Source organism: Protomyctophum parallelum (assembly GCF_964188405.1).
Source record: "Protomyctophum parallelum genome assembly, chromosome: 12".
Lineage (NCBI taxonomy): Eukaryota > Metazoa > Chordata > Actinopteri > Myctophiformes > Myctophidae > Protomyctophum > Protomyctophum parallelum.
This window is the reverse complement of record NC_139712.1, coordinates 24,362,454-24,388,214: the sequence shown is the minus strand read 5'-3', so window position 1 is coordinate 24,388,214 and position 25,761 is coordinate 24,362,454. Positions and strand designations below refer to the sequence as shown.

Genomic DNA, 25,761 nt, shown 5'->3' with positions numbered 1-25,761 from the left:
TACAAGCTCGTATCGCGCCACTCGGTGGCGCGATATGAGCTTGTAGATCTGCTATTTTTCAATAGCTAAAGCATAACATGATGCTAACACCAAAATGGGTGCCCGGTCAGAATGGGTTAAAGCCACTATGGCAACTGATCATTTAACACATTGATTGCTAACTTTTGAAATTCTACTCAGGATTGCTTCTGCTAAGCGATTAACATTGGACTTTTTAACTTTTTAGGGGCCCACAGCGAGGGGCCTCTAATAGCACATCGCACATTGCATAAATCAAAAGGAAGCCAAACTAGTCCACTTCAATTTAAAAAAAAAAATATGATTCTACCATCTTCCATTCTGGAGATATTGACCTTTTTCTAAAACCTGCTTTTCACTGCACGCTGCTCTTTTGAAAAAACAGCAGAGATATGGAAGGTTGAAGTTGACAGACATTGACAGACAGATATAAAAATGAACACAAATAATATCATATACATACTACACACTGAATGAAAGCCCTGAATGTCTACTTTTAGGAGGAAAACAAATACACATGGTCCCATGTATAGTTTGTCAGTAATTGGCTGTTGAATGCAGCTTGCGCCCACCAGAGAGGATTTCAGAAAATGCATGGACCTGAAGAACCATTATTCACAAAATAAGGCCTATAGCGACATGTACATACTATATACCGTATGAAACAGAAGACTCTCTGCTTTCATAAGAAAAATACTTCTACTGTAATAATAATACAAATCACACCCCTGTGAAGTGAGCAGTGCAATGTTGCACAACATTGCACTGCTCACTTCACATGGGTGTGATTTTTATTATTATTACAGTAGAAGTATTTTTCTTATGAAAGCAGAGAGTCTTCTGTTTCATACGGTATATAGTATGTACATGTCGCTATAGGCCTTATTTTGTGAATAATGGTTCTTCAGGTCCATGCATTTTCTGAAATCCTCAGAGTATTTTAGACAAGACAAGGAACTGACAACTAAATATTCACAAAATAAGGCCTATACATACTATATACCGTATGAAACAGAAGACTCTCTGCTTTCATAAGAAAAATACTTCTACTGTAATAATAATGAAAATCACACCCCTGTGAAGTGAGCAGTGCAATGTTGCACTGCTCACTTCACAACATTGCACTGCTCACTTCACATGGGTGTGATTTTTATTATTATTACAGTATTAGTTTTTTTCTTATGAAAGCAGAGAGTCTTCTGTTTCATACGGTATATAGTATGTACATGTCGCTATATGCCTTATTTTGTGAATAATAGTTCTATAGGTCCATGCTTTCTCTAATCAGACCAGTGTGTGTCCAGTGGAAACCTCGTATGAATCTGATCTCAGGTCAGAATGGGCTAAAGTTCTCTCTGAAAAAGAGAATTTTATAAATGAAATGGATTCAATAGTCTAGTATTGACAAACAGTATATGGGATATGTGTATTTTATTTGTTTTCCTCCTAAAATTAGACATTTAGGGCTTTCATTCAGTGTGTAGTATGTATATGATAATTTATTTATGTTTATATCTGCCTGTCATGATAACGTCATGATGATGATGATTCTATGCACATATGTGATCATTGTCTCAGTAAACAAAATCAACAGATCGTTTGATAGCATAACAGTGACTTGAGAGGTTGACATGTCTGGACATGAACCACAGGAGCGACTCAACTCGCAGTGGGGGGGGGGGGGTTCCACGACATGTCTGGACATGAACCACAGGAGCGATAAGCGTAGCCCGGCTGGCTGTGATTTCGACAAAATGACAGACAACACGATGGCTTCCGCAGCTTAGGATTGTATTAGTTATCCATTACAAACGGGTCGATTACGTCCCAGACGCCTTATCACTGCAATTGGCTGGCGAAGGCGCTATGGCGATTATGGTGATCAACTGCCGAGAATCTTTTTTCCGAGAATGAGAGTAGCATTGCAAACTGCAAAACGATCGATCGCAACTCGCAGTGTGGGGGGGGTTCCACGGTGTGATATCTGCTAGCCTAGTATACTGCTTCTTTGTCCAAACATGGCTGACGCGACGGCGAAAAAAAGACAGTTGGTCAGATGTATACTGCTTCTCCTATGGCGGTCCTTCGAGAATACGTCATTCGTTTCGCGTATACCTGTGCGTGAAATGGCGATCGACCGTTGGAGATTATTCTTGGTTTATATACGGGTTTATATTTCCGAGAATGAGGCGGCAGACCGGTGAGTTGTCGTTGGAAAGAATTAGAGAGGGCTGTGTCGAGTGGATCTGTGTGAATGAGTGGGGGGGGGGGGGAAGAAACTGTAATGCGATGGAGAGATGCCTCGGGAGAAACCATGTAGAAACAGGAGGGGAAGGGTAATCGAGTGTATTCACAAATTTCACACACACTAGAAAATGGGTAGCTCCATTTTAGATCCCCTGATCTGCGTTGGTCTATGCCGTGTGCAGGACGGCGATGCCGCCTCCCCAGTACGTCGTAATGGATACGGCATGCCTGGAATGTGGTTAGACCAGGCCTCTTTTCAGGAGGTGGGGGGCTTTAAACTCCCGGATCTCACAGCGGATCTTTCTGGAGATGATCAGTGTTACATTATGTGTTGTCCGGGCGTCAGAGAAGTTGATGTACAGTATACAGTAAAAACACCAATAAAACGCTTTAGAGCGTGATGCGCAGACGGCGCTCGAGATTAATAAAACGCTTTAGAGCGTTTTGCGCAATCGATGAGTTAAAGGTATGATGACCTTTTTTTTTTAAACAACATTTAAAGTCTTGTATTGTATCATGTATTAAACGGTGTTACCAGAAAAATCCTGTATAAAAACTCCAGTATATTATGCCATGCCCTGGTGATTTTCTCTCTGGTTCTAAAGGTTCCTCAGATGCAATGGGGAAATCACACCAGTGTGAAGTGAGGGGCGCTCTTCCATTCATTGTCAATGGGAATGGCTCACAGAGTGGGGCATCATCACAGTCACTGCATCGGTCACCGACAGAGCTGGCCGTGGAGTCAGTGTTGTTTTCGTCGACTAAAACTAAGACGAAAAATGTTCGTCGACTACCCTTTTCCACTGATTAAAACTAAATGGAAACTAAGCTACGATGACAAAAAATAAGACTAAATATACTGACAATTTCTAGTGGACAGTCATTTTAGACTTGGTTGCATGCGACATCAAGGCCCGACAAAATACATTTTAGTCGACTAAATCACCTGTAGATTTAGTCGACTAAAATCTTGTGATATTTAGTAGACTAAAACTAGACTAACATACTAAGACATTGCAGGTGACTAAATGAAAACTATTCAAAAGACTATGACTAAAACAACACTGCGTGGCTTCCAGAACACAGTTATGGCAGTATTAAATTTTTTGATTACATTTTCTTCGCAATGTCACACCCCATATTTGCATACCAGGACCTGGTTGGTTATAGCCTGGTTCCAGACAAATCGTCACCACTTCGGGCCGTGAAGTCCTCCCACAATTGGGTAAAGGCAGATAAAGGCTGGCTACGCGAGCATTTGACATTTGCCTCTCAGATGTTAGTTTTGTGTTCGTTTTTTTGCTTTGAGAGTCCTCTAAGACCAAACTGTTCTGGACTAGGGCTGCATTTTCGTCACCGCTAAACCCCTTATCCCTAAACTTTTTTACAATTCTTTTTTACTATTTTGGAAAACATTTTTGAATAGTTAAAATGGCCAGTCTACAAGCTCACAACGTGTCAATGTAAATTGGCTAGTTGAACTATTCAAAAATGCTTTTCAAAATAGTAAAAAAGGCAAAGAAGTTTAGGGATAAGGGGTTTAGCGGTGACGAAAACGGAGCCCTATGCATAAAAGTGAAGCTAGTACTGAAAAAAACACACCCGTGTGAAGTGAGGGACGCTCTTATCATCGTACATCATCATGACGTAAAATAGACACTATGCCTATTTGCTCAGACACTGTGACAACATTGATTGTCAATGGAAATGTAATGTTTGTGTAGGACGGAAATCTACACTAATGACTATAAGAAGGGCTAGTGCCCCTCAAAAAACGGAAAGAACTATCTGAGAGTACTGCCCAGTGCACACCCTTTTCTGCATGACTGTATAGTCTATGGCCAGCCCAACAAAATAAACGCCATCTGTCCCTGGTGCAGTACGCATTGGGCTTTACAGACAGTTTACAGTTGTGCAAAGTCACAAGTCATAAGGCTTATACTGTACTGTACATGCCCACAGAGGTGTTGTGGACGGTGTGCGGTGCAGACACCCAAACGGCACCAGGGGCCCTGTGCTGTCTGCTGTGCTGTCCCTGTCTAACACTATCTAATAGCAGGGTTTTAGTGAGCCAAGGGCAGCCCAAAGACTAGCTTTATTTAGTTTGGGCTCAGGCTGAGGGAGTTAAAAAAAAGCAAGGGAACATGCAGGCACCCTGTGTGACTTTGGCCTGTCAACTGTACTCCAATGGGACGACTGTCTGAATGATGGTGCTTTGTGCTCAGAGACTGGAAACTGACCCTAGCTGTGCCAGAGTTATATATCTTACTAGACACACACCAGCATTACTGGATCAGGGCCCACTTAAAGCGTAAGACCACCTTTTTTAAGGGACCAAGAAGACACGCAGTGACTTTGGTCACTTCTTGTTTTGTAGTTTTTTTTCTTCTCCTTCTCCTTCCGCCAAAAATAGCTGTTCTGACTGAACCGTGCAGTCGCTTTTCGTGAAACTCGGTAATCTGGTAGAGGGCCATGCCAAACGGTGACTATGTGAAGCCCATGACCATTGGCCAAATGGTGGCGCTATAGCACTGAAATTGAAAATTAAGTTGAAAATGCAAACTTTGAATGTACATATCTCATGAACCGTTTGACCGTTGGCAATGACACTTTGATACACATATGTGTCTCCTCATGCCGAACAACTTCCATATTCTGACTTTTGACCTCTGACCTTTAGATTACCCACCATTTTGAATTATATGAAAACCATTTAAAATGTATCTCCTCCCAGAATCTTTGATCAAAATGCACAAAAACGTCTACACTTGAACTTTGGACTTATACGAACAAAAAATCGTAACAGATTTATTTTAAGTGAAAAAATTAAGTTTTTATGAGCCAATAAAAAAATTCTGTCTTGTGAAACCTCTCATGCAACCAATACGTCTACCAAATACGGTTGGCAGAGCTAATACCTATACTGCATGTTACTGTATAGAATTAGTCAACTGACAGAGTCTGCTTAGCTCAGTCGGTAGAGCTCTCACCTTTGGACCACAGGGTCACTGGTTCAAATCCGGGTAGTGACAACTCGGCCTGTGATTCTTATTTGTGCATATTTCTCTCTCTCTCTCTCTCTCTCTCTCTCTCTCTCTCTCTCTCTCTCTCTATCACTAGGACATGACAATCATCACAATAATAGAGATACCAGTAACTGTAATAGAGTAATAAGTCTAATAGTGTAATAAGTGTATTTAGTGTAATAGTGAAATAGTGAAATAGTGTAATAAGTGTAAAAGTAGTGCAATAGTTTAATAGTGAAATTGTGTATTACGTCTAAATTTGTAATAGTGTACTATTAGTGTAATAGTAGTGTAATAGTGTAATAAGTGTAATAGTGTAATAGTAGTGTAATAGTGTAATAAGTGTAATAGTGTAATAGTGTAATAAGTGTAATAGTGCAAAAGTGTAATAGTGGTGTAATAGTGTAATAAGTGTATTCTGTCTTATCTCTCTCTCTCTCTCTCTCCACCCCCCTCTCTCTGTCTCTCTCTCCACCCCCCTCTCTCTCTCTCTCCACTCTCTCTCTCTGTCTCCACACTCTGTCCTCTCTCTGTCTCAACAATATCTGTCCTCTCTCTGTCTCCACACTCTCTGTCCTCTCTCTGTCCTCTCTGTCTCCACACTCTCTGTCCTCTCTCTGTCTCCACACTCTCTGTCCTCTCTGTCTCCACACTCTCTGTCCTCTCTCTGTCTCCACACTCTCTGTCCTCTCTCTGTCTCCACACTCTGTCCTCTCTCTGTCTCCACACTCTCTGTCCTCTCTGTCTCCACACTCTCTGTCCTCTCTCTGTCTCCACACTCTCTGTCCTCTCTCTGTCTCCACACTCTCTGTCCTCTCTCTGTCTCCACACTTTGTCCTCTCTCTGTCCACTCTCTGTCTCCACACTATCTGTCCTCTCTCTGTCCCTGTGTCTCTCTGTCCCTGTCTCCACACTCTCTGTCCTCTCTGTCTCTCTCTCTCTCTACACTCTCTCTGTCTCCACCCTCTCTCTCCACACTCTCTGTCCTCTCTCTCTGTCTCTCTCTCCCTCTCCTTGGTCCCGCCTTATCGCTGCTTGCAGCTATATATCTCTGTATATCTCTCTGTCCTCTCTCTGTCTCAACACTCTCTGTCCTCTCTCTGTCCTCTCTCTGTCCTCTCTCTGTCTCCACACTCTCTGTCCTCTCTCTGTCCTCTCACTGTCTCCACACTCTCTGTCCTCTCTCTGTCTCCACACTCTGTCCTCTCTCTGTCTCCACACTCTCTGTCCTCTCTCTGTCCTCTCACTGTCTCCACACTCTCTGTCCTCTCTCTGTCTCCACACTCTGTCCTCTCTCTGTCTCCACACTCTCTGTCCCTGTGTCTCTCTGTCCCCGTCTCCACACTATCTGTCCTCTCTGTCTCTCTCGCTCTCTCTCCACTCTCTCTTTGTCTCCACCCTCTCTCTTTGTCTCCACCCTCTCTCTTTGTCTCCACCCTCTCTCTTTGTCTCCACCCTCTCTCTTTGTCTCCACCCTCTCTCTCTCTCTCTCTCTCTCTCTCTCTCTCTCTCTCTCTCTCTCTCTCTCTCTCTCTCTCTCTCTCTCTCTCTCTCTCTCTCTCTCTCTCTCTCTCTCTCTCTCTCTCTCTCTCTCTCTCTCTCTCTCTCTCTCTCTCTCTCTCTTGGTCCCGCCTTATCGCTGCTTGCAGCTATATTTTTTGGTTTGGGTTGTGCAGTTACCTTGCCATGTCCAAATGTGGACAAGAAAAAAAAAAAAGTTCCAGTGATTAGAAATTGATAATTCAAAATATGCCCCTCATTGACTTAAATTGTACACTAAAACGGTCTGGGTCCACGGATCCAGTCCGGGTTTTCTTCCTAATAAAATGGACAAATCAACAGGAAGTTAACATTTTTATGAAGAAATAAAACCACATGAGTTTTGGTGATGCTCTATATATTGTCGGAATCAACTTTTTTTGTGTTTCTTTACGTACTAAAAAAGTAACTTTGAGAGCTGTTTTAGTGTACAATTTAAGTCAATGAGGATCATATTTTGAATTATCAATTTCTAATCACTGGAGCAGCTACACAACTACACAACCCAAATCTAAAAAGAAGTGGTCTTACCCTTTAAAGTATTTAGCCTATTTGCAGACCACCCATCTGACCACTTAACTTACAAATTACTTATCTGACCACTTAACTGATAACTTACAAACGTTGTGAGCTTGTAGATCAGCTATTTTCAGCATGCAACCAAGTGTAAAATGACTGAAACTGGATCTCTTGTCCACTAACATTTTTGTCTAGTTTTTATTTCTTGAAGAAATTGTCGATATATATAGTTTTAGTCACCGTAGCTTAGTTTTCATTTAGTTTCCATTTAGTTTTCGTCAGTGAAAAAAGGTAGTCGACACAGTATCAGTCGATGGAAACAATTAACACTGCACAGAAGACTGGATTAATCAAAAATAATGTGCTGTCTAAAAGTAAGGAAATGTCTGTGCTGTCACTGCACTGTATACGTTAGACCGGCGCTGAGTGCTTATTTTTTACTGTTCTCACTGAACCTACAGTAAGATATCAAAAAATGCCAACAATTTGGCTGACCACAGCTCATTTTAAGGTTGTTGGCAACGACCAATACAACGGGGAAACGACAGAGAAACAAAACAAAAAAATGATGAATAAAATGGAACTCTGACTGTGTTAGGTCTCTGCCGCTCTACGGTATGAAGGCCTGACTCAGCGCTAATTAACAAAACACAGATTTAGCAAAACAGAATGCAGTCGCCTGCAGTTGGGAGTCCACTGACAAAAAATAAAATAAATGTATACTTAAAAGTTGTCCGTCTGTAAATGTGTGCTTGTATGTGTGTGTGTGTGTGTGTGTGTGTGTGTGTGTGTGTGTGTGTGTGTGTGTGTGTGTGTGTGTGTGTGTGTGTGTGTGTGTGTGTGTGCGCGTGCATGCGTGCGTTTCAACAGCACTAAATGGATTATGAACTGATTGAAAGGAGTTGAGACACTTAAAATCTGTGGTTCTCAAACTTTTGAGAAAACGCCGAAGTGCTGAAGTCAGGCGCGGCGATATCGTAGAGGCAGTTGCCTCAGGGCCCGTGGAGGGGGAGGGCCCGCCCCGGCCGGCCTGGGCGGAAAAGACGATGGCCGACAGAGAAAACAGCTGCGGCTGTCGGCTCAGGTCTAGAAACTATCTCTCTCTCTCTCTCTCTCTCTCTCTCTCTCTTGAACAGTCAAAACAAGACATGAAATTACCACAGGCACTGTCAAAAGAGGGCAAGATAGATGGAGTAAAGGTGGAATACAAACTCAACAGCTCCACACACACACACACACACACACACACACACACACACACACACACACACACACACACACACACACACACACACACACACACACACACACACACACACACACACACACAGCTCTTACTTTCTGAACTGTTGAGTATCCCCGACTCCTGGAGAGAGCGGATGCAGGAGTCCACCAGTTCCAGGCCTGTGGTCAACTCATCCTCTATGTCCTTTTGTCCATCTGATGGTGGAGAGAGAGAGAGAGAGAGAGAGAGAGAGAGAGAGAGAGAGAGAGAGAGAGAGAGAGAGAGAGGTATTTTACTTCACTTTGGACACACATCACACCTGTGTGAAGTGAGGGGTGCTCTTATCATCGTGCATCATCATGACGAGTTGCTCAGACACATTATGACGTATAAATTATCCATTCATCGTCGATGGGTATTTAATGTTTGTGTAGGACGAAAATAGCCGATTTGCTCGTCTACATAATGTGACCAGATTTGACTGAGGCACTGCCATTCTATTTTTTTTTCAGTTTGACCCACCAGTTTTGGAGATATGGCTTATAGAGTATTGCGGAAAACAGCGAGTTGAGAAAACAGGCTTGAAAGTTCACTTCTCTAGTATGTGAAGAGTCTGCTCAAATCTGGTCACATGTGACATAAATTCTCCATTCATTGTCCATGGGGGAATTATGTGCAGGAGGAAAACAGCCGATTTAGCTCGTCTACATACTATGACGGAAAATTCTCCATTCAAAATATATAGCATTTAATGTTTGTGTTAGGACAAAAATCCGACATTGGAATCCATTGGAACACGTGTTCCATCCAGCCGACGCTGACAATATGCATGTTGTATGTTGTACATTTGTATGACACATGTGTACGAGTGCGTATATACAGTACGTGCCATATACACAAACATTGTTATTATGCTTTCACTGTATTCCCCGGACGCTCACGCCACTCAAGATAACAGACAACTAGGCGCGCTTTGAAGCCAATTCCCCGAATGCTAAACACGTGGAAGACATCGTGGAGACGTCTTCCCTTGTCATGCAGATGCCGCTATTGATCGTGAACGCCGGAGCGCGGCACGCATGATCGACGCAGCTTGACTGGATGTTGCGCGCTCGACGAAGCCCGACCTTTTATATCACATTTTCTGATAAGCGGTCTCATCATTATGTTACGTAACACGAGCACTGGAGAGGATACTGTTGCAATCATCTGATGCTGAGATGCATGTGCGTGCGTGTGTGAATACGTGCGCGGTGTCACACTGTCTGCTGGCTTCTGTATGTTTGTGTATGTGCTTGTACTGTTTTGTTCTGCATGCACGTGGATCTGGCCGTCTTTCTCCCTGCTTGCTTGCCTTCTCTCTCTGTGTGTGTGTGTGTGTGTGTGTGTGTGTGTGTGTGTGTGTGTGTGTGTGTGTGTGTGTGTGTGTGTGTGTGTGTGTGTAAGAGAGAGAGAGAGAGAGAGAGAGAGAGAGAGAGAGAGAGAGAGAGAGAGAGAGAGAGAGACAGAGAGAGAGACAGAGAGAGATACGCAGGGGTCAACCACTTTGACCTTGAACCTCACCTTGGTTGTTCCAGCGAAACTGTTCGTCTGCTGAGCTGCAAGAGAGAGAACAGTACATGTAAGACAGATGACAGAGTAAAGCGCATGAGTTTACACTTTCAAAAATAGCACAATGTACAAGAGCTCAGAGTGCGACACACAAGTGGCGCGCTGTGTGTGAGCTTATATGTCTGCTATTGTGGAATAGCCAATGTATACAATATGGATAAAGGGAATGAAATGATAGTGATGCTGAATTGAAAATGGTGGACTCTATTGTAAACAAGTGTAATGCTTTATGAGTCGTCCACTCAGTTAACAGTTTTTTTGTATTGAGTTGTACTTGAAATGTACTGTAATTCTGCAGACTGTCAATCAATCAATCAATCAATCAATCAATCAATCAATCAATCAATGCTGTAGTACACATTTCTTGGCTGGGGACCACCCCCCCCCCCCCCCCCCCCCCGGAACCTCCCCAACAACCTCTGGGGGTCCCTGAGACCCCACTTTGAGAAGCACTGCGCGTGCATGCGGAATCCCTTCCAATGATGTCACTATAGGCAATTTTCCCGAATAGCATGCATGTGTTTGTGTCTGTGCATGCGTGCACAAGAGAGAGAGAGAGAGAGAGAGAGAGAGAGAGAGAGAGAGAGAGAGAGTAGCCACAGCTCTATTCCAGGACACTGCACCTTCCCGTCTTGCTGTGCAATGCGACACGTCTTTGAAGAACAGTTCCTCTCACACAGATATAGGGAGACTGAATCAGACAGACAGACACAGGGAGAGGTAGGTATACTAGTGTACGAGGAACACTGATTGGCTGCTCAATGCATACGCAGACGCTCTGACTGATTTAGAAAGACTTTCTCATCTGACTTCATCTACTGTAAGACTGGATTTGACCGGTCGATGTCTATAGACTTGACAGTCAATGGCCGTGCGTGCGTGCGTGCGTGCGTGCGTGCGTGCGTGCGTGCGTGCGTGCGTGCGTGCGTGCGTGCGTTTGATAGTTACAGTGAAGATGGACAGGAAAGAGGGAGAGAGAGAAGGGGAGAGACATGCAGCAAAGGTCGTCATGAACGGGACTCGAACATGCGATGCGACGTCAGGACAGAGCCTATATGAGACATGCGCCTGGACCGCTAGGCCAGCTCGCGTCCCAATTAAAGTATACTTCTAGGGCTAAGATCCGCCCTTACTAACATAGCTGCAGTAACAGGGACCGGAAATCAGTGACACATACTGTTATGGGGAAAACTGGTATTATCTGGTATTATACTGCCTTTGACGTATTACCACAGGTGTGCAAGTGTTACCCTATTATTATAGTCTCATAGTAATGTATGAGAACTTATATCTTTGTCACAAAATGATTCTGTGTGTCACTATATTGGAGTGGCTCATAGTGGGTCTCTCTGAAATATCTAGAATGTATTCACATCAGTGCACTCACCCTTGGGTATTAAGTACGTGAGGGAAACTGCACTTGGATAACTGGTTGTCATGATATCAAGTAAACAAGCGCTTCTCACGCGATCGGTTGGAAAAGCTCTCCCTCTCGGACATTACCTAAATGTGTTTGTGTGTATGTGTGTGTGTGTGTGTGTGTGTGTGTGTGTGTGTGTGTGTGTGTTTGTGTGTGTGTGTGTGTGTGTGTGTGTACGGTGTGTGTGTGTGTACGGTGTGCGGTGTACGGTGTGTGGTGTACGGTGTGTGTGTTTGTGTATGTGTATGTGTATGTGTGTGTGTATGTGTATGTGTGTGTGTGTGTACGGTGTGTGGTGTACGGTGTGTGGTGTGTGTTTGTGTATGTGTATGTGTGTGTGTGTGTGTGTGTGTGTGTGTGTGTGTGTGTGTGTGTGTGTGTGTGTGTGTGTGTGTGTATGTGTGTGTGTGTGTGTGTGTGTGTGTGTGTGTATGGTGTGTGGTGTATGGTGTGTGTGTGTGTGTTTGTGTATGTGTATGTGTATGTGTATTAGGCATGTGGAAAATAATCGATACGTATCGATTCATCGATTATGACGTGCGCGATGCGAGTGAATCGGTTAATTCACTGTGTATCGGTAAAATTGACGGGTGAAATCTCGATGCATCGTTCGCGGAGTGCTTGCATCGGTAAAATCCGTGGTTGCACCGTTTTTTCATGGTAAATTTTCACCCTATCCTGTGTTTCCGAGGCGCATTGAACGTACCATCAGAAAAGGAAGAAGAAAAAAAGGTCTCTCGCAGCGCAAACAGTCAGTGAACAGAAGCTACCGTACGACGGTGCAGTCAGAGTAGACACGTTGAGACAACAAACAGACTCAGACTATAAAGAGCACCCGCGACTAACAGAAGTGAGCCCCACGCATTAAACAAGAAGCACCACCTTTACTCTTTAGCTTTATAAAATAGCTGTCCGAGTAGCTTTGTCCGTCGATCAGTTGACTTTTCACTGTAGAGCTGCGTGCTGGACTGCTCGTAATGAATCTGATCCACAGCTGACTCCACAGCTGTGCTTGCTGATTATCCGACGCAAATCTGCGTCGCGATCATCATCAATTGGTAATTAAAGAAAGCTTCTGCAGTCTGCACACACGTGCACAACAACGCCACAGCAGGGTGTACTGCTTGCGTTTAAAGTCATTTACAACTTTCCACTGACCAGCTTTCCCCTGCTGTTCTCTGGGATAGAAGCCTTATTTATATTCTGCAGCAAGACGGTGTCGCACGCCTAAAATTGCAGATCCACAAGCTCACAGCGGGGCATGGATGAGACGCGTTGTGAGCTTGTACATCTGCTATGTATTTATAACGTTAATAATACATGCAGGCCAGGGTCTTCAATGTTTTTCAGGTCAAGCCAAGGACCACTTAGCTGAAAGTGAGAGATCAAGCAGGGAGTGGGACCCCCACTATACATAGGCAATTATATTATAAAACTGTTGCAGATTAAACTAGACATAGACTTGTTTGACAGCACTACAAGTGTGACCTGTAATTTTTGTCTTGTTTATTTGTTTCTTTTCTATTTATATGTTGGTAACATTAATTGATGAACGATAGGCTATTACATTTTAATCTCTTGAACCCTCTATACTCAAAACCTCAAATTGACCTTTGAGATATAATAATTATACTATAGCCTATGATTATTAGTAATCTAACAATTCCACAATAACCAGCAGAGAGCAGACCCTTTGTTTACTTACAGAATTCTATAAGTTGGGTTGTTTGAGATGCAGAGCTATAATACTAACCTACAGTAAAACAATAAATTGCTTTGAATTTAAATGTAATGCATTTTTACATGTTTTGGGAAATTAATAGAGCTTTAATATGAATCCTTTCTATTGTGATGAATCACCATCAAATCGCATCGTATCGGTAGAGGGGTGAATCGCATCGTATCGCATTGATTTGAACTAAATGGTTATCGCATCACATCGGGAAGAGGGAGAATCGTATTGCATCGTATCGCCAGGGGATTCCATGTATCTCTAATGTATCGCATCGCTGGCAGTGCATCGAGATGCGTATCGAATCGTGAGATGAGACGAGATTCACATGCCTAATGTGTATGTGTGTGTGTGTGTGTGTACGGCGTGTGGTGTGTGGTGTACGGTGTGTGTGTGTGTGTTTGTGTATGTGTGTGTGTGTGTGTGTGTGTGTGTGTGTGTGTGTGTGTGTGTGTGTGTGTGTGTGTGTGTGTGTGTGTGTGTGTGTGATGTACGGTACGTGTATGTGTGTCCCTGGCATACATTATTTTCAGATGGGGGTTCTGCAGACAAATAATAATAATAATAACAGGCTAATATAGCTATCTTATTTGTACTCATCTGGACCATTTACATAAGCCTAAAATATCTGCCAATGTTTTTTGCCCTTTTTTCATACTACAAAATGCCAAATAAATGCAGTAGCCTATTTAAAAAAGGAGAGATAACAGGCAAACTATCAATTATAACAACATTCTCTAATTGTGAAGACTTATTGGTACAGTAGGCCTATGCATTATTTTTCTTTAGAAACAAGGCCAACTAATTATAATAAGCAGACATGGCAACACTGCTTGTTGACTAAAGGGAGGAATGAAGGGAAAACAGCGCCCCCTAAAGTCACAGATCACTGCTGATATCTTTGAAGGTGGAATTCTCCAATTTGACATTTCTGGTTCAACAAGTTTCAAATGGTCATATCTTCTTCATTTCCCCCCCAATTTCAATGACCAATACATCATATGAAAGGTTACAGTGTGCAGTTTCATAATATGTAAAGAACTGAAACATGACCATGTCCCCCTTGTATATCAAACTACTGTCCCTGGTCACATATGAGTTCATCAACCACTGTCCTATGTGTTGACAACACATTTTTGAGTGGATTTTGTTCAAATCAGGTTCAATACTGCAAAACTGTTTATAGCACAACCATGGATTACCACTTTTTATGGGTCTAAATGGATTTAATGATATATACTTTTCAATATTTTGTGATTTACAAGTTAATACAAAATAGTAAGCTACATGTTTAAAGTAATCAGTAATCATATTGACATGACCTGTATGTTCATGTGTATAATTTCCTGTGAATCAACATTAGCATACACTCATACTAGTTTTAAGTATATCCGTAGGATATACTTAGATTGTATCATACAGATCAGCAGATAAATAACCTTGAAAGAGCTAAAAGCATTGAAAGGATTCCAAGAAATGTACAGTTTTACTATGGACCCATTACAGGGTTTTCTTAAGAAGAATGTTGGCCCAGGCCGTAGCGTAACGGTCTGGGCACCGGACTGGTAATCCAGTCGCAGTGTGCCGCGGGTTCGACTCCCGGACCCGACACGGCCTTTACTGCATGTCATCCCCCCATCTCTCTCCCGTTTCCTGTCAGCCTACTGTCTGTCCCTTCAAAAATCAATAAAAGAATGTATAGATGGTTGAACCGTGAATGATTTCACATAAATTACACACTGTGTTCATGATTTTAGGTTGTTGTTTTTGTTCAAAACAGGGACAATTCTGCAAACTTGTTAAACAATTAGGCTGGAATATGAAATATAGGTTGACTATAGATGACTATAGAGATAAGGTGTAGCGATTTGTGGGGAGTAATATAAAATGTGTTTTACCAAAGTCAGCCTCATGGCATGGCTATAGCAGGCTGATCTGGGCAATTTTGGGGGAGATGTCTGTGCACTAACAGCCCATATATTGCATATAGCTCCTCATAGATTCTTTAGTATGTGAAGTCAGCCTACGCTATTAACATTACTATCTTTTGATAAAACATGAAACAGTTTTCCCCCTTTAGGTTAGGATGAAAAGTTGGAGGCTGCACTAGGGTGTCCCCTCCGTCAAATCTACCCCCATATGTAAATTTACACATACACTTTGAGCACTTTGATATTATAACTTTGTGATTTATCCTTCATGCTGTCTTAATGTTTTGTTTTAATGTATGACTTGAATTATTTTGGTATGTGGTGTTGTGTTTTGTGAATTTTGTATGTTTCATGGTGTCTTAATGTTTTGTTTTAATGTATGACTTGTATTATTTTGGTATGTGGTGTTGTGTTTTGTGAATTTTGTATGTTTCATTTTGTCTTAATGTTTTGTTTTAATGTATGACTTGTATTATTTTGGTATGTGGTGGTGTGTTTTGTGAATTTTGCATGCTTCATGTTGTCTTAATGTTTTGTTTTAATGTATGACTTGTATTATTGGTGTGTTGTGTGGTGCTTTGTGATTTTTTTATGTTTCATGTTGTCTTAATGTTTTGTTTAATGTATGTCTTGTATTATTTAAGGGATGTTGTGTTGTATTTTGTGAATTTTGCATGTTTCATGGTGTCTTAATGTTTTGTTTTAATGTATGTATTGTATTATTTTGGTATGTGGTGTTGTGTTTTGTGAATTTTGCATGCTTCATGTTGTCTCAATGTTTTGTTTTAATGTATGACTTGTATTATTTTGGTATGTGGTGTTGTGTTCTGTGCATTTTGTATGTTTCATGTTGTCTTAATGTTTTGTTTTAATGTATGACTTGTATTATTTTGGTATGTGGTGGTGCGTTTTGTGAATTTTGCAGGCTTCATGTTGTCTTTTTTGTGAATTTTGTATGATTCAGGTTGTCTTAATGTTTTGTTTTAATGTATGACTTGTATTATTTTGGTGTGTGGTGATGTGTTTTGTGATTTTTGTATGCTTCATGTTGTCTTAATGTTTTGTTTAATGTATGACTTGTATTATTTTTGGTAGGTGGTGTTGTGTTTTGTGAATTTTGTATGCTTCATGTTGTCTTAAAGGTATATTCAGTGATTTCACTCAAAAAACCTTAGGTTTCGTTTTTGGCTGTGGGACCCAGCCTTTCGTCCAATCAGGATAGAGAGTCAAAAACGAAACCTAAGGTTTTTTGACCCCCAGGGGTTAACTGGGGACAGGGAGGAACTCCTTATATGGCCAGCACACTCTATAGTAGGGAGGATTATCACAACAAAACAAAAAAATAAGTGATATTTGAATTAAGTGAAATCACTGAATATACCTTTAATGTTTTGTTTAATGTATGTATTGTATTATTTTGGTGTGTTGTGTTGTGTTCTATCAGTTTGACCATCTGTTTGACCATCTGGTTGACCATCTGTTTGTGATTACAGACGTCTCCACCAAAATGGGGAAGTGAAACTAACTCGAAAGAGGAAGTACCAACTGCAGTAGTTGCAACTGTCAATCTGAAAGTGCCATCAAACAGAAGAAATCTGATGACGTCATCAAGTTAGGCTAGGCCCCGCCCATAGTGCCTTAGGTTTGAGAATGCTGAAAAACCACTTCCGGTCTTCAAAAGAGATTTTTTTTTTTTTTTACAAAACACAGATTAAATCTATCAGTTCGACTGGTGGTTACAGACAAGAATAGTAATTGAGAAAATGAGGAACTAAAATAGGAACTGAAAATAGCAACTGATGCTAGTTCACAAAGTATCATGTTCGCACACACGTACACATGCACACAACCGGCCAGACAGTCTATCAGTCTGACCATCTGTTTCCCGTACAACACAAGCGGAAACCACATAGAGGAAATGAGAAAGCGGAAGCTGCAAGCAGAACTAGAAATATGCTGACCCTAACTATCAAAACTGAAAGTGCCCTAACCCAGAAAAATCTGATGACGTCATCAATAGTGACTTAGGTTTGAGAATGCTGCCGAACCAGGGGTAGTAGCTCAAAAAGGTGTCCTATACCACTACTTGCGCGCGCGCTGTGTGCCTATGTGTTCCCTCATCCAGCTGCTTGGTATTCCAGTCAGTGCGTGCACGTACATGAGAATAATATGAGAGGTAAGAGATCATCTGTCAGTTTTTGTAGCAGACTACACCGGTCACATTTTGGTGGAAGAGAGGCTCTTTGAATCTCTGGAATTGATCCATATCTATAATAAATCAACCTGACACGTTCCCCTTGAGGATTTACACTGTCAGCTCGTCTTAAACACCTATTCTGGGGCCGAACATTTGTTAAAAGTAGCTCACAACGGAGTAGAGCCACTGCCTGGAAAGGAGCCAGCTATAGGTGGTTCAGGGCATCTGGTTAGGATGCCTCTCGAGCATCTCCCTGGGGAGGTCCTGGAAGCACGTCCCACTGGGAGGAGACCACGGGGCAGACCAAGAATCACTTAAAACGCCTCGGGATCCCCCAGGGGGAAGTTACAAATGTTGCTCTGGAAAGGGATGTCTGGAGCTCTCTGGTGGAGCTGTTGCCCCCGCGACCCGACTACAGATAAGTGGTTAAATATGGATGGACGGATTGATGGATGGATAGCTCACTACGCATTGTGAGCTTATAGATCTGCTAATTTTGAAAATGCCAGTGCCAAACAGTGGGAAACAAAAATTAGCTTTTAAAGTGACTGTGCACATATTAACCAGTTAACAGTTTATTTAATATTATTTTATTGGTAAAAAGGTCAATTGCCTAATGCCTGTTAGAAAAGTTCTGTATTTGAAGGCCCTAGTAAAAGATACTGGTTCTGTTTGTTAGCAAAATATTTACGAGCTCCATCCCTACTGAGAAGACAGGAGCTACGTGTTGAGTAATAATGGAACTGAAAACGATACGCAAATATGTGGTGAAACAAAAGTGGTGAAGGGTTCTCCCCAATGTACCATTCATTAGGAGAAAATAAAGGCTGAGATGAATGTCTTGGATGCAACGCAACTTATTGTCCCAACTTGAAACAGTATTTCGACAATGTGGTGTTGCTATACATAATGTAAAAAGTACGTCTTCTGCCACTTAACATTGCCATATAGTATTTGAGATTATGCTAATGAGGAGATTGACTATATCAAAAGCAGAACTATAAAATACAGCACCAAACATGTTTCACTAACATCCATTTTCCTCTGCCAGTCAATCTAAAGGTCTCAGTTAAGAGCTAAATGGCTCTCTCGACATTTTTATGTTGCACATTATAATTTGATACCTCCTGTATCACCTTTGGCAAATCATTCTGCTTTGAGCTGGCATTATGTATAGCCTGCGACTCATTCTGAAGCGCTCGCTCGCGCAACGCTAACAAGGACCACAGCCAATGAATAGCGGGATAATTGCCAGGATGGCTTCTTAATGTAAAACTGGGAGAATAATGCCAGGTTCATTCAAACCATTCATTATCGCTCATCAAAAGGTGCAGGAAAGGTTTTGCATGAGGCCAGGGTTAAGTGAAGTCAAGTGAGGCTTTTTGAAATCGTCTAAAGAATAAAACCCCTCGTTGTTGCATCTCAGCTTGAATAAAACAGCTGTGCCATTGTAGAGCTACAAAGAGGTAAACATGCGTGCGGGGGGCACAGTGGCACAGTCACACACAGCTGCGAGTGCCATCGCCTCACAGCTAGAAAGCCCGGGGTTCGATTCCCGCTGGGGACGCATGTGGGCGCTGGGGGCGCGTGTGCCCATACCGAGGCAGGGTTGGCGAATCCTGGTCTCTAAACTGCCTCCCCCTGGCCAGCCGGGGCGCCTGATGGAGGGGAAAGGAACTGGTCGGAATAACGTGTTCCTTCCAGGCGCTACGTGCTACCGGGGAAAACTCCCCACTGTCAGGTGAAAAGAAGCAGCTTGGACTCCTCATGCATTGAGGGTAGCATGAGGTCAGTCTGTAGCTCTCCCCAGGTTGGCAGAGGAAGTGTAGCGCCCAGGATTACATTAGATAATCAACACTGGGTGAAAAACTGGGTTACGTGGGATAAAAAAAAGAAAACAAAAAAAACCTAAACATGTATAAAATATACATGCTCAGTGCTTTCACATAACAAATCCGATATCGTCAATGTCGTGTAGAAACATCACATTATGTCCAAAACCGTTTTTTTAGGATACCCCCCCCCCAAAAAAAAAAAACAACAAAAGTATATCTACAAGCTCAAAATGTGTCGCTTGCAGATCTGCTATACTTTTGATACTTTCTGCGTGACGCTGTAGTAAGATCAAGTATAGGCTGTGTATATATACCCAAAAATACAAACAGAATGTGGAGATGAGAGCCAGACAGCAATGTATCTGTATTCCATTCATTCAGTCTGCCCACAGGAAGGGTTTATCCTCATCAGCACGCAAACACAAAAAGGTGGCACCCTTGAGCAAAGGTACTCCACTACATCTCAGAGGCTACTTTTTAGTACTACTCAACTACAATTATTTGACAGCTTTTATGTTAACTATATTTTAGTAAAATTGCCGGAATTAAGACAAAACACAACTAAACTATGAGCTCACAGCAGGTCGCTCTGCGACGTGCTGTGCCGTTTGTAGATTGGCTATTTTCAAAAGATTTGTATATAGGCTACATTTTTAAACCAGAAATGGGACTTTCTGCATACCAATAGATGTAGATGCCAATACATTATGTTGTACCTTTTTGTTTTTTTACTCAAGTAAGATGTGAATACAGAAACTTTACTTAACTATAGACTATGTCTAAATTGTAATATTAGTACTTTTAATTACTTCCATGCACTGCTGGACCCAAGACGTGTCAATATTATGAGTCATTTGATTCGAATGCGATGAGAACATGAGCAGGCGTGATCCTTGGATAAACACATAGGTTCAAATTAAACAAACAGCGGTCTGGCATACAGTATAATAGTATATGCTTCTCCTGTGGACTTGATGGTTTAACGATTCCCTTCCCCAGGAGCCATTATGGCACTGGATTATGTCTGCACTGATCACACTGCCGGGATGAACAGGATTTGTTCAATGCAAACAGGGTCAGGCTGGGGCGAGAGAGAGAGAGAGAGAGAGAGAGAGAGAGAGAGAGAGATTTGTACACATACTGTACTTTAGTATGTACTTTACTTTTAACCCATTTAGGCTTGACGTCGGAAAAAAAAAAGTAAATCATGACAGTTTTCTGAAAAACCTGTGTTTCTACTGTATGTCAGTGGTGCTAAACATTTTTCATGTATTTGGCCGCCGATCCCTATCTGAAATTATGTAGTTCCAGGGACTCCCCCCAGAAGCAAAGATGTGAGTTAAAAACGTTAGATTTTTCAAAAATAGCAGAACTACAAGCTAATACTCGCTGACCCATTGGTCTGCCCAAGTGCCAGCCACTGTCATATTGGAGTTTATGAATCGTTATTAGTAGATTTCTTCTGTATTTTTATGTCGACCTCCTGTTCAGTTCATCAAATATTGGCATATTGCATAAGGAATGCGACAATGCATTGGGATGAGTAATTGAAAAGAAGAAAAAAAAAAGAATTTTGAGGGTGAACTATACGCCTTTAAAATCTTGTGTGTGTTCACGGCCGAACCAATCTGACCACCAACCCTGTCTGACCTCTTAACACTAGCATGACTGAGAGGACATTTTGACCCATTTTATTTTTAGATTTTGACGGGCAGACGGGTCAGACGGGTGGGCCGCGTTGCATTTTCAGAGCATGTTTACTGTAATGAATGAATCAATCGATTGTGTCCCGGCTATGGATCAATGGAACTATAAACTAACCTGAAGCGTAGGCTACTTTAAAGGAGAATGCCATGCTAGAAGGCTATCTTACCTTTATTTGTAGTTGTTACGTCCCCACCAAAGAGGTCCAGGTGTTATTTTGTGCAAAAGCGCATTATTGGCTACCTACCATAAGCCCTAAATGAATTGCATTGAATTCAATGGGGCTATGGGGTGTTGTGCTAATTCGCTTATTTCCATCGCTCAATCTTTTTTCAGATGGAAATAAGCGAATTAGCACATTGAGGGCTTATATTAGGGGAAATAGCCAATAATGCACTTTTGCACAACATAACACCTGGACCTCTTTGGTGGGGACGTAACAACTACAAATAAAGGTAAGAAAGCCCTCTAGTATGGAATTCTCCTTTAAGCATATCATACGCTTTTCAAGGGTTAAAGAAGAACAACTTTTCTTATGCATTGTGTATCCCTCGGTATGCATATGCAAACACACAATGCGCACTCACACATGCAGACGCACGCACGCACGCCACACCTAGAGGAGGGAGATAGCGGGAGGGATGACACGCTGCCAAATGTGCCAATGTCTCCAAGACATGCAGCGTGGAGAGAGAGAGAGAGAGAGAGAGAGAGAGAGATAGAGAGAGAGAGAGAGAGAGAGAGAGACATACATTAGCCACAGCTTTATTCCAGGACACTGCAACTTCCCAGCCTGTGGCTATGTGTGATAGCTGCTCTCTTTAAAGCACTCAGGTTGGAAAAGACACGTTTCACAATGTGGGAACAATGTGGAGGAACCCCAGTAGGGATGTTGGGACGGGACGAAAATAGCCTAAAGAAAATTGCTTACACACACAGACGTGGGCAACCGACCCGGCCCGTGGACACATGCAGAACCTTGACTCCTGGTGCGCACACAAACACACGCATGTGCGCGCACACATGCGCCAATGCTCACAAAGATACAACCGAAAACTCAGCAGAAGGTCATATTCACAAAAACAAAATACCAAACTGAAAATCGTTTTCCCATGGTTGATAATTGGCATCTTTCAGTTTGAATGCACTGCACTTTGGGATTTTATGCTTATTCGTTTATTGATGGGTTTTAAATATACACTGCTGGTCCTGAGTATGATTTTAGTTTTGTATGTGCAAACCAGGGGGGCAGTCAGACAGATATTTAACCAGGGGGGCAGTCAGACAGATATTTAACCAGGGGGGCAGTCAGACAGATATTTAACCAGGGGGCAGTCAGACAGATATTTAACCAGGGGGGCAGTCAGACAGATATTTAACCAGGGGGGCAGTCAGACAGATATTTAACCAGGGGGGCAGTCAGACAGATATTTAACCAGGGGGGCAGTCAGACAGATATTTAACCAGGGGGGCAGTCAGACAGATATTTAACCAGGGGGGCAGTCAGACAGATATTTAACCAGGGGGGCAGTCAGACAGATATTTAACCAGGGGGGCAGTCAGACAGATATTTAACCAGGGGGGCAGTCAGACAGATATTTTGTGAAGCCACTAAGGAAATCGGGATTTCCTGAAAATTCATATAATGGCCTGTTGTGGCGCTGTCATTGGGCTCAAAAAACCCCATAGCTCCATAGAGATCCATGTATTTGGGCCCAACTTCACCTAGACTGTATTACCTTAATAAACATGGTCATGAATACTTTCTGCTTCCAGTCACTAGTTTAAAGTCTCATTTCTAATGTCATAATATTCTTTTTGGAAAATTATGGTCCCATTTATAAAAAAAATGACCATAAAGTTGCGTATGTTCTGAGGGGCGTGGCTACTGTTACAGTCTATGAACGGGATCCCCCACCCACCCAAAACCAACGAAGAAGAAGGGGGGGGAAGTCCCGCCTCGTTGTCTGGGCCAGCCAATGGCTCAGCTGGGCCCAAACGGATCTAGAAAGATGGCGATTTACAATTCAACGACTGACAGGCTTCATTTTACGTCCATATCAGACCCGGAGAACGCTTTGTCCATATTTTTTTTACAGTCTATGGTGCAAACATGTGAAATGACAAATAAAGTGAACCTTGAACCTTGATGCACCACGGTGGATTCGAACGAACAACCCCCCAGGGAAGTTTTATTTTTTTATAACAAAACAAAAGAGGTGTACGGTAATGGTTACAAGATTTCTGTTCAACAGGAACGATAGCCATCATGGCCCATTACTGCCGTCTGTGTGCAACACTGATCATGTCCAATCTGCGTAATGGCCGTCATTCATCAGACATTAAAGCCACTAATTGGTGCAGAATGAGGCCGCCTCGCCGAGCAGGTGCAGCCATTTGATCAGAGATGAAGAAAGAGGTTGCCTGTTATATACTAACTATACTATACTAACTATACTAATTGTGGACGTCGTCATAGATGTCAGGGTGGCAGTAGCCACAACCTAAGGCAGAGACGCTGTCGGCGGATGTGTCGGTCCAGAAACATCCGACAAATGTATTTCCCCCGCGGATACGGATTATTATTCCGACCAATCACAACAGAATGTAAACTTATTTGTAAAGCATCAGCGTAATTTCCTTGAGCGGTACTTCCGCCAAAATCCCGCAACTTCCGCCCAAAACAAATGATAGCGTCAACAGCTTACTGTATAGGTCTTGCCCTAACCTGACGCTGCCAGATCCAAGAAGCTTGCTACACAAATTTGTTTCACAGCTTATTGGGATCTGGGATCTCGGAAGCAAATTCGATGACGGGGCTGTTCCTTTTTTTCAAGATACTTGGTAGATGATTGGATGGGAACGTCTGTCTATCACCGTGTGGGTGTGCAAACACAACCAATCATATTGACGTGTCTGTATATAGCTTCACATCCGGTTTCGCACATATCCCGCCATTAGCTCACGCTGATTGGTTAGACCACGGAGCGGTTCGATGTTAGCTCAACTCCCTGAGAGATTCCAGATGGTTGTGGTGTTGGGGAACATGGTTACCCAATACCGCCCCCATCTGGCAGCGCCAGGTTAGTCTTGCCCAGCATTCCGACCAATTTCACCATCCCCTAGCTTTATGTTTACAAAATCAACGTGGTAAAACAACACGTTTCAACGCGGCACGTTGTGAGCTTGGAGGTTTAACTCTGTGGACGCCCATTCCAAAGAGTGGGGGGGGGGAGGGGGGAGAGAAAACAAATAAAAGTTGATAAAATGAATGAATGAATGGTAATACTAAGTATAACATGTACCAGTTCTGTCTACTCATGCAGAGAAGTAACACATGAGCATGAGCTCAGAATAAATATAAAAAACATGAAATACAAATGACAAAAAGCTTATTAAATTCGGGGAAAAACAAAGCTAGCGGCACAGACTGATACGCAATCAGTGTCAAATCTTACAATCTCCCAGTAAAATTAACAATAATTTAAAAATGTAGTGCCAAGTGTACCCTAATCCAGGGGTCTGCAACCTTTTTTAAATGAAGTGCCATGTTTTTATTTTCTAGATCGTCAGTGTGCCATATCAACATTAATTAATTTTAATGACACCACAGGAAAAATTCCAACATATTTAGCTTGTCAACAAATTTTTCCTTTTTCCTTCTTTTTAAATATTTTCTTTCACGTTGTTATAATGATCATTAGACTCAGGGCAGAGTTCAGTTTTAATGAATGTAGAATGCAGGATGTAATTTACACACTAATGTGAGGGACATTTTTTTTTTAAGTTTATTTAAAACCAAAAATACTCTCTCACACACTTGCCAGTGTGCCAGTGATCACCCTCCTTTGTGCCAATGTTGGCACTGGTGCCTAAGGTTGCCTACCCCTGCCCTAATCCCTATATATCCGAGAGAAGTGATTGCTTCTCAGCATGTTAGGTTTTCATTGACGTGGGGCCGAAACCTCGTACATTAATGCTATACTTCATCTTATACAAGTGTCACACAAAAGTAGTGAAAATAGCAGATCTACAAGCTCACAACCCATCACGCTGTGACGCGTTTCAAGCTTTATAGATCGGATATTTTACTATAATTACGTAAAAAGAAATAACTATAAAAAGGGATACAGGAACTTTTTTTGGGGGGTTTTCTTTTTTGCTAAAGGCAATTTCCTTTAGCTTCCTCATTAAAGAAAACCTGAGATGGCCCCGTTAACTTTTAGGTTGTGTGACTTGCTTTGAAAGCTGTCAATCTTTTCTTTTCTTGTATCTGTGTGGAAGTTCGTATGCCCCCCAACCCCCCTCTGCATCCACGCTTTGCTTAATCATCGTAAATGTGACACATTGGCCACTGTAATGACAAGCTGTCAATCAAGTGTTTGCATTCGCTGTTGCCATAATGTGGGGGTGGGAAGAGACTGTGTGTGTGTGTGTGTGTGTGTGTGTGTGTGTGTGTGTGTGTGTGTGTGTGTGTGTGTGTGTGTGTGTGTGTGTGTGTGTGTGTGTGTGTGTGTGCGTGCGTGCGTGCCAGAGACAAAGAGAGGAGACACATTTCGACAGCTTTTGTGTCATGATGTGTGCTGTGTGGGGGCAATGACAGCGAATGCAAAAACAAGAACGACAAATGTAATGCAAAACTACGGCAAACTTCTGAGCTGAATTAAAAAGATGTTTTGTGTCACACAAAAGTAGTGAAAATAGCAGATCTACAAGCTCACAACCCATCACGCTGTGACGCGTTTCAAGCTTTATAG

General features: G+C 42.3%; 1 protein-coding gene across 1 annotated transcript in view; it reads right to left on the bottom strand.

The window, feature by feature from the left end:
• The window catches only part of LOC310867958 (catenin delta-2-like), a gene marked incomplete at both ends in the record, with an annotated part of 449,139 nt that overhangs the window by 274,650 nt on the left and 148,728 nt on the right, over nt 1-25,761 (bottom strand). Inside the window, 2 exon segments of the mRNA XM_083778138.1 lie at nt 8,688-8,789; nt 10,138-10,172. Of these exon segments, the coding sequence (XP_083634264.1) occupies nt 8,688-8,789; nt 10,138-10,172 (137 nt within the window).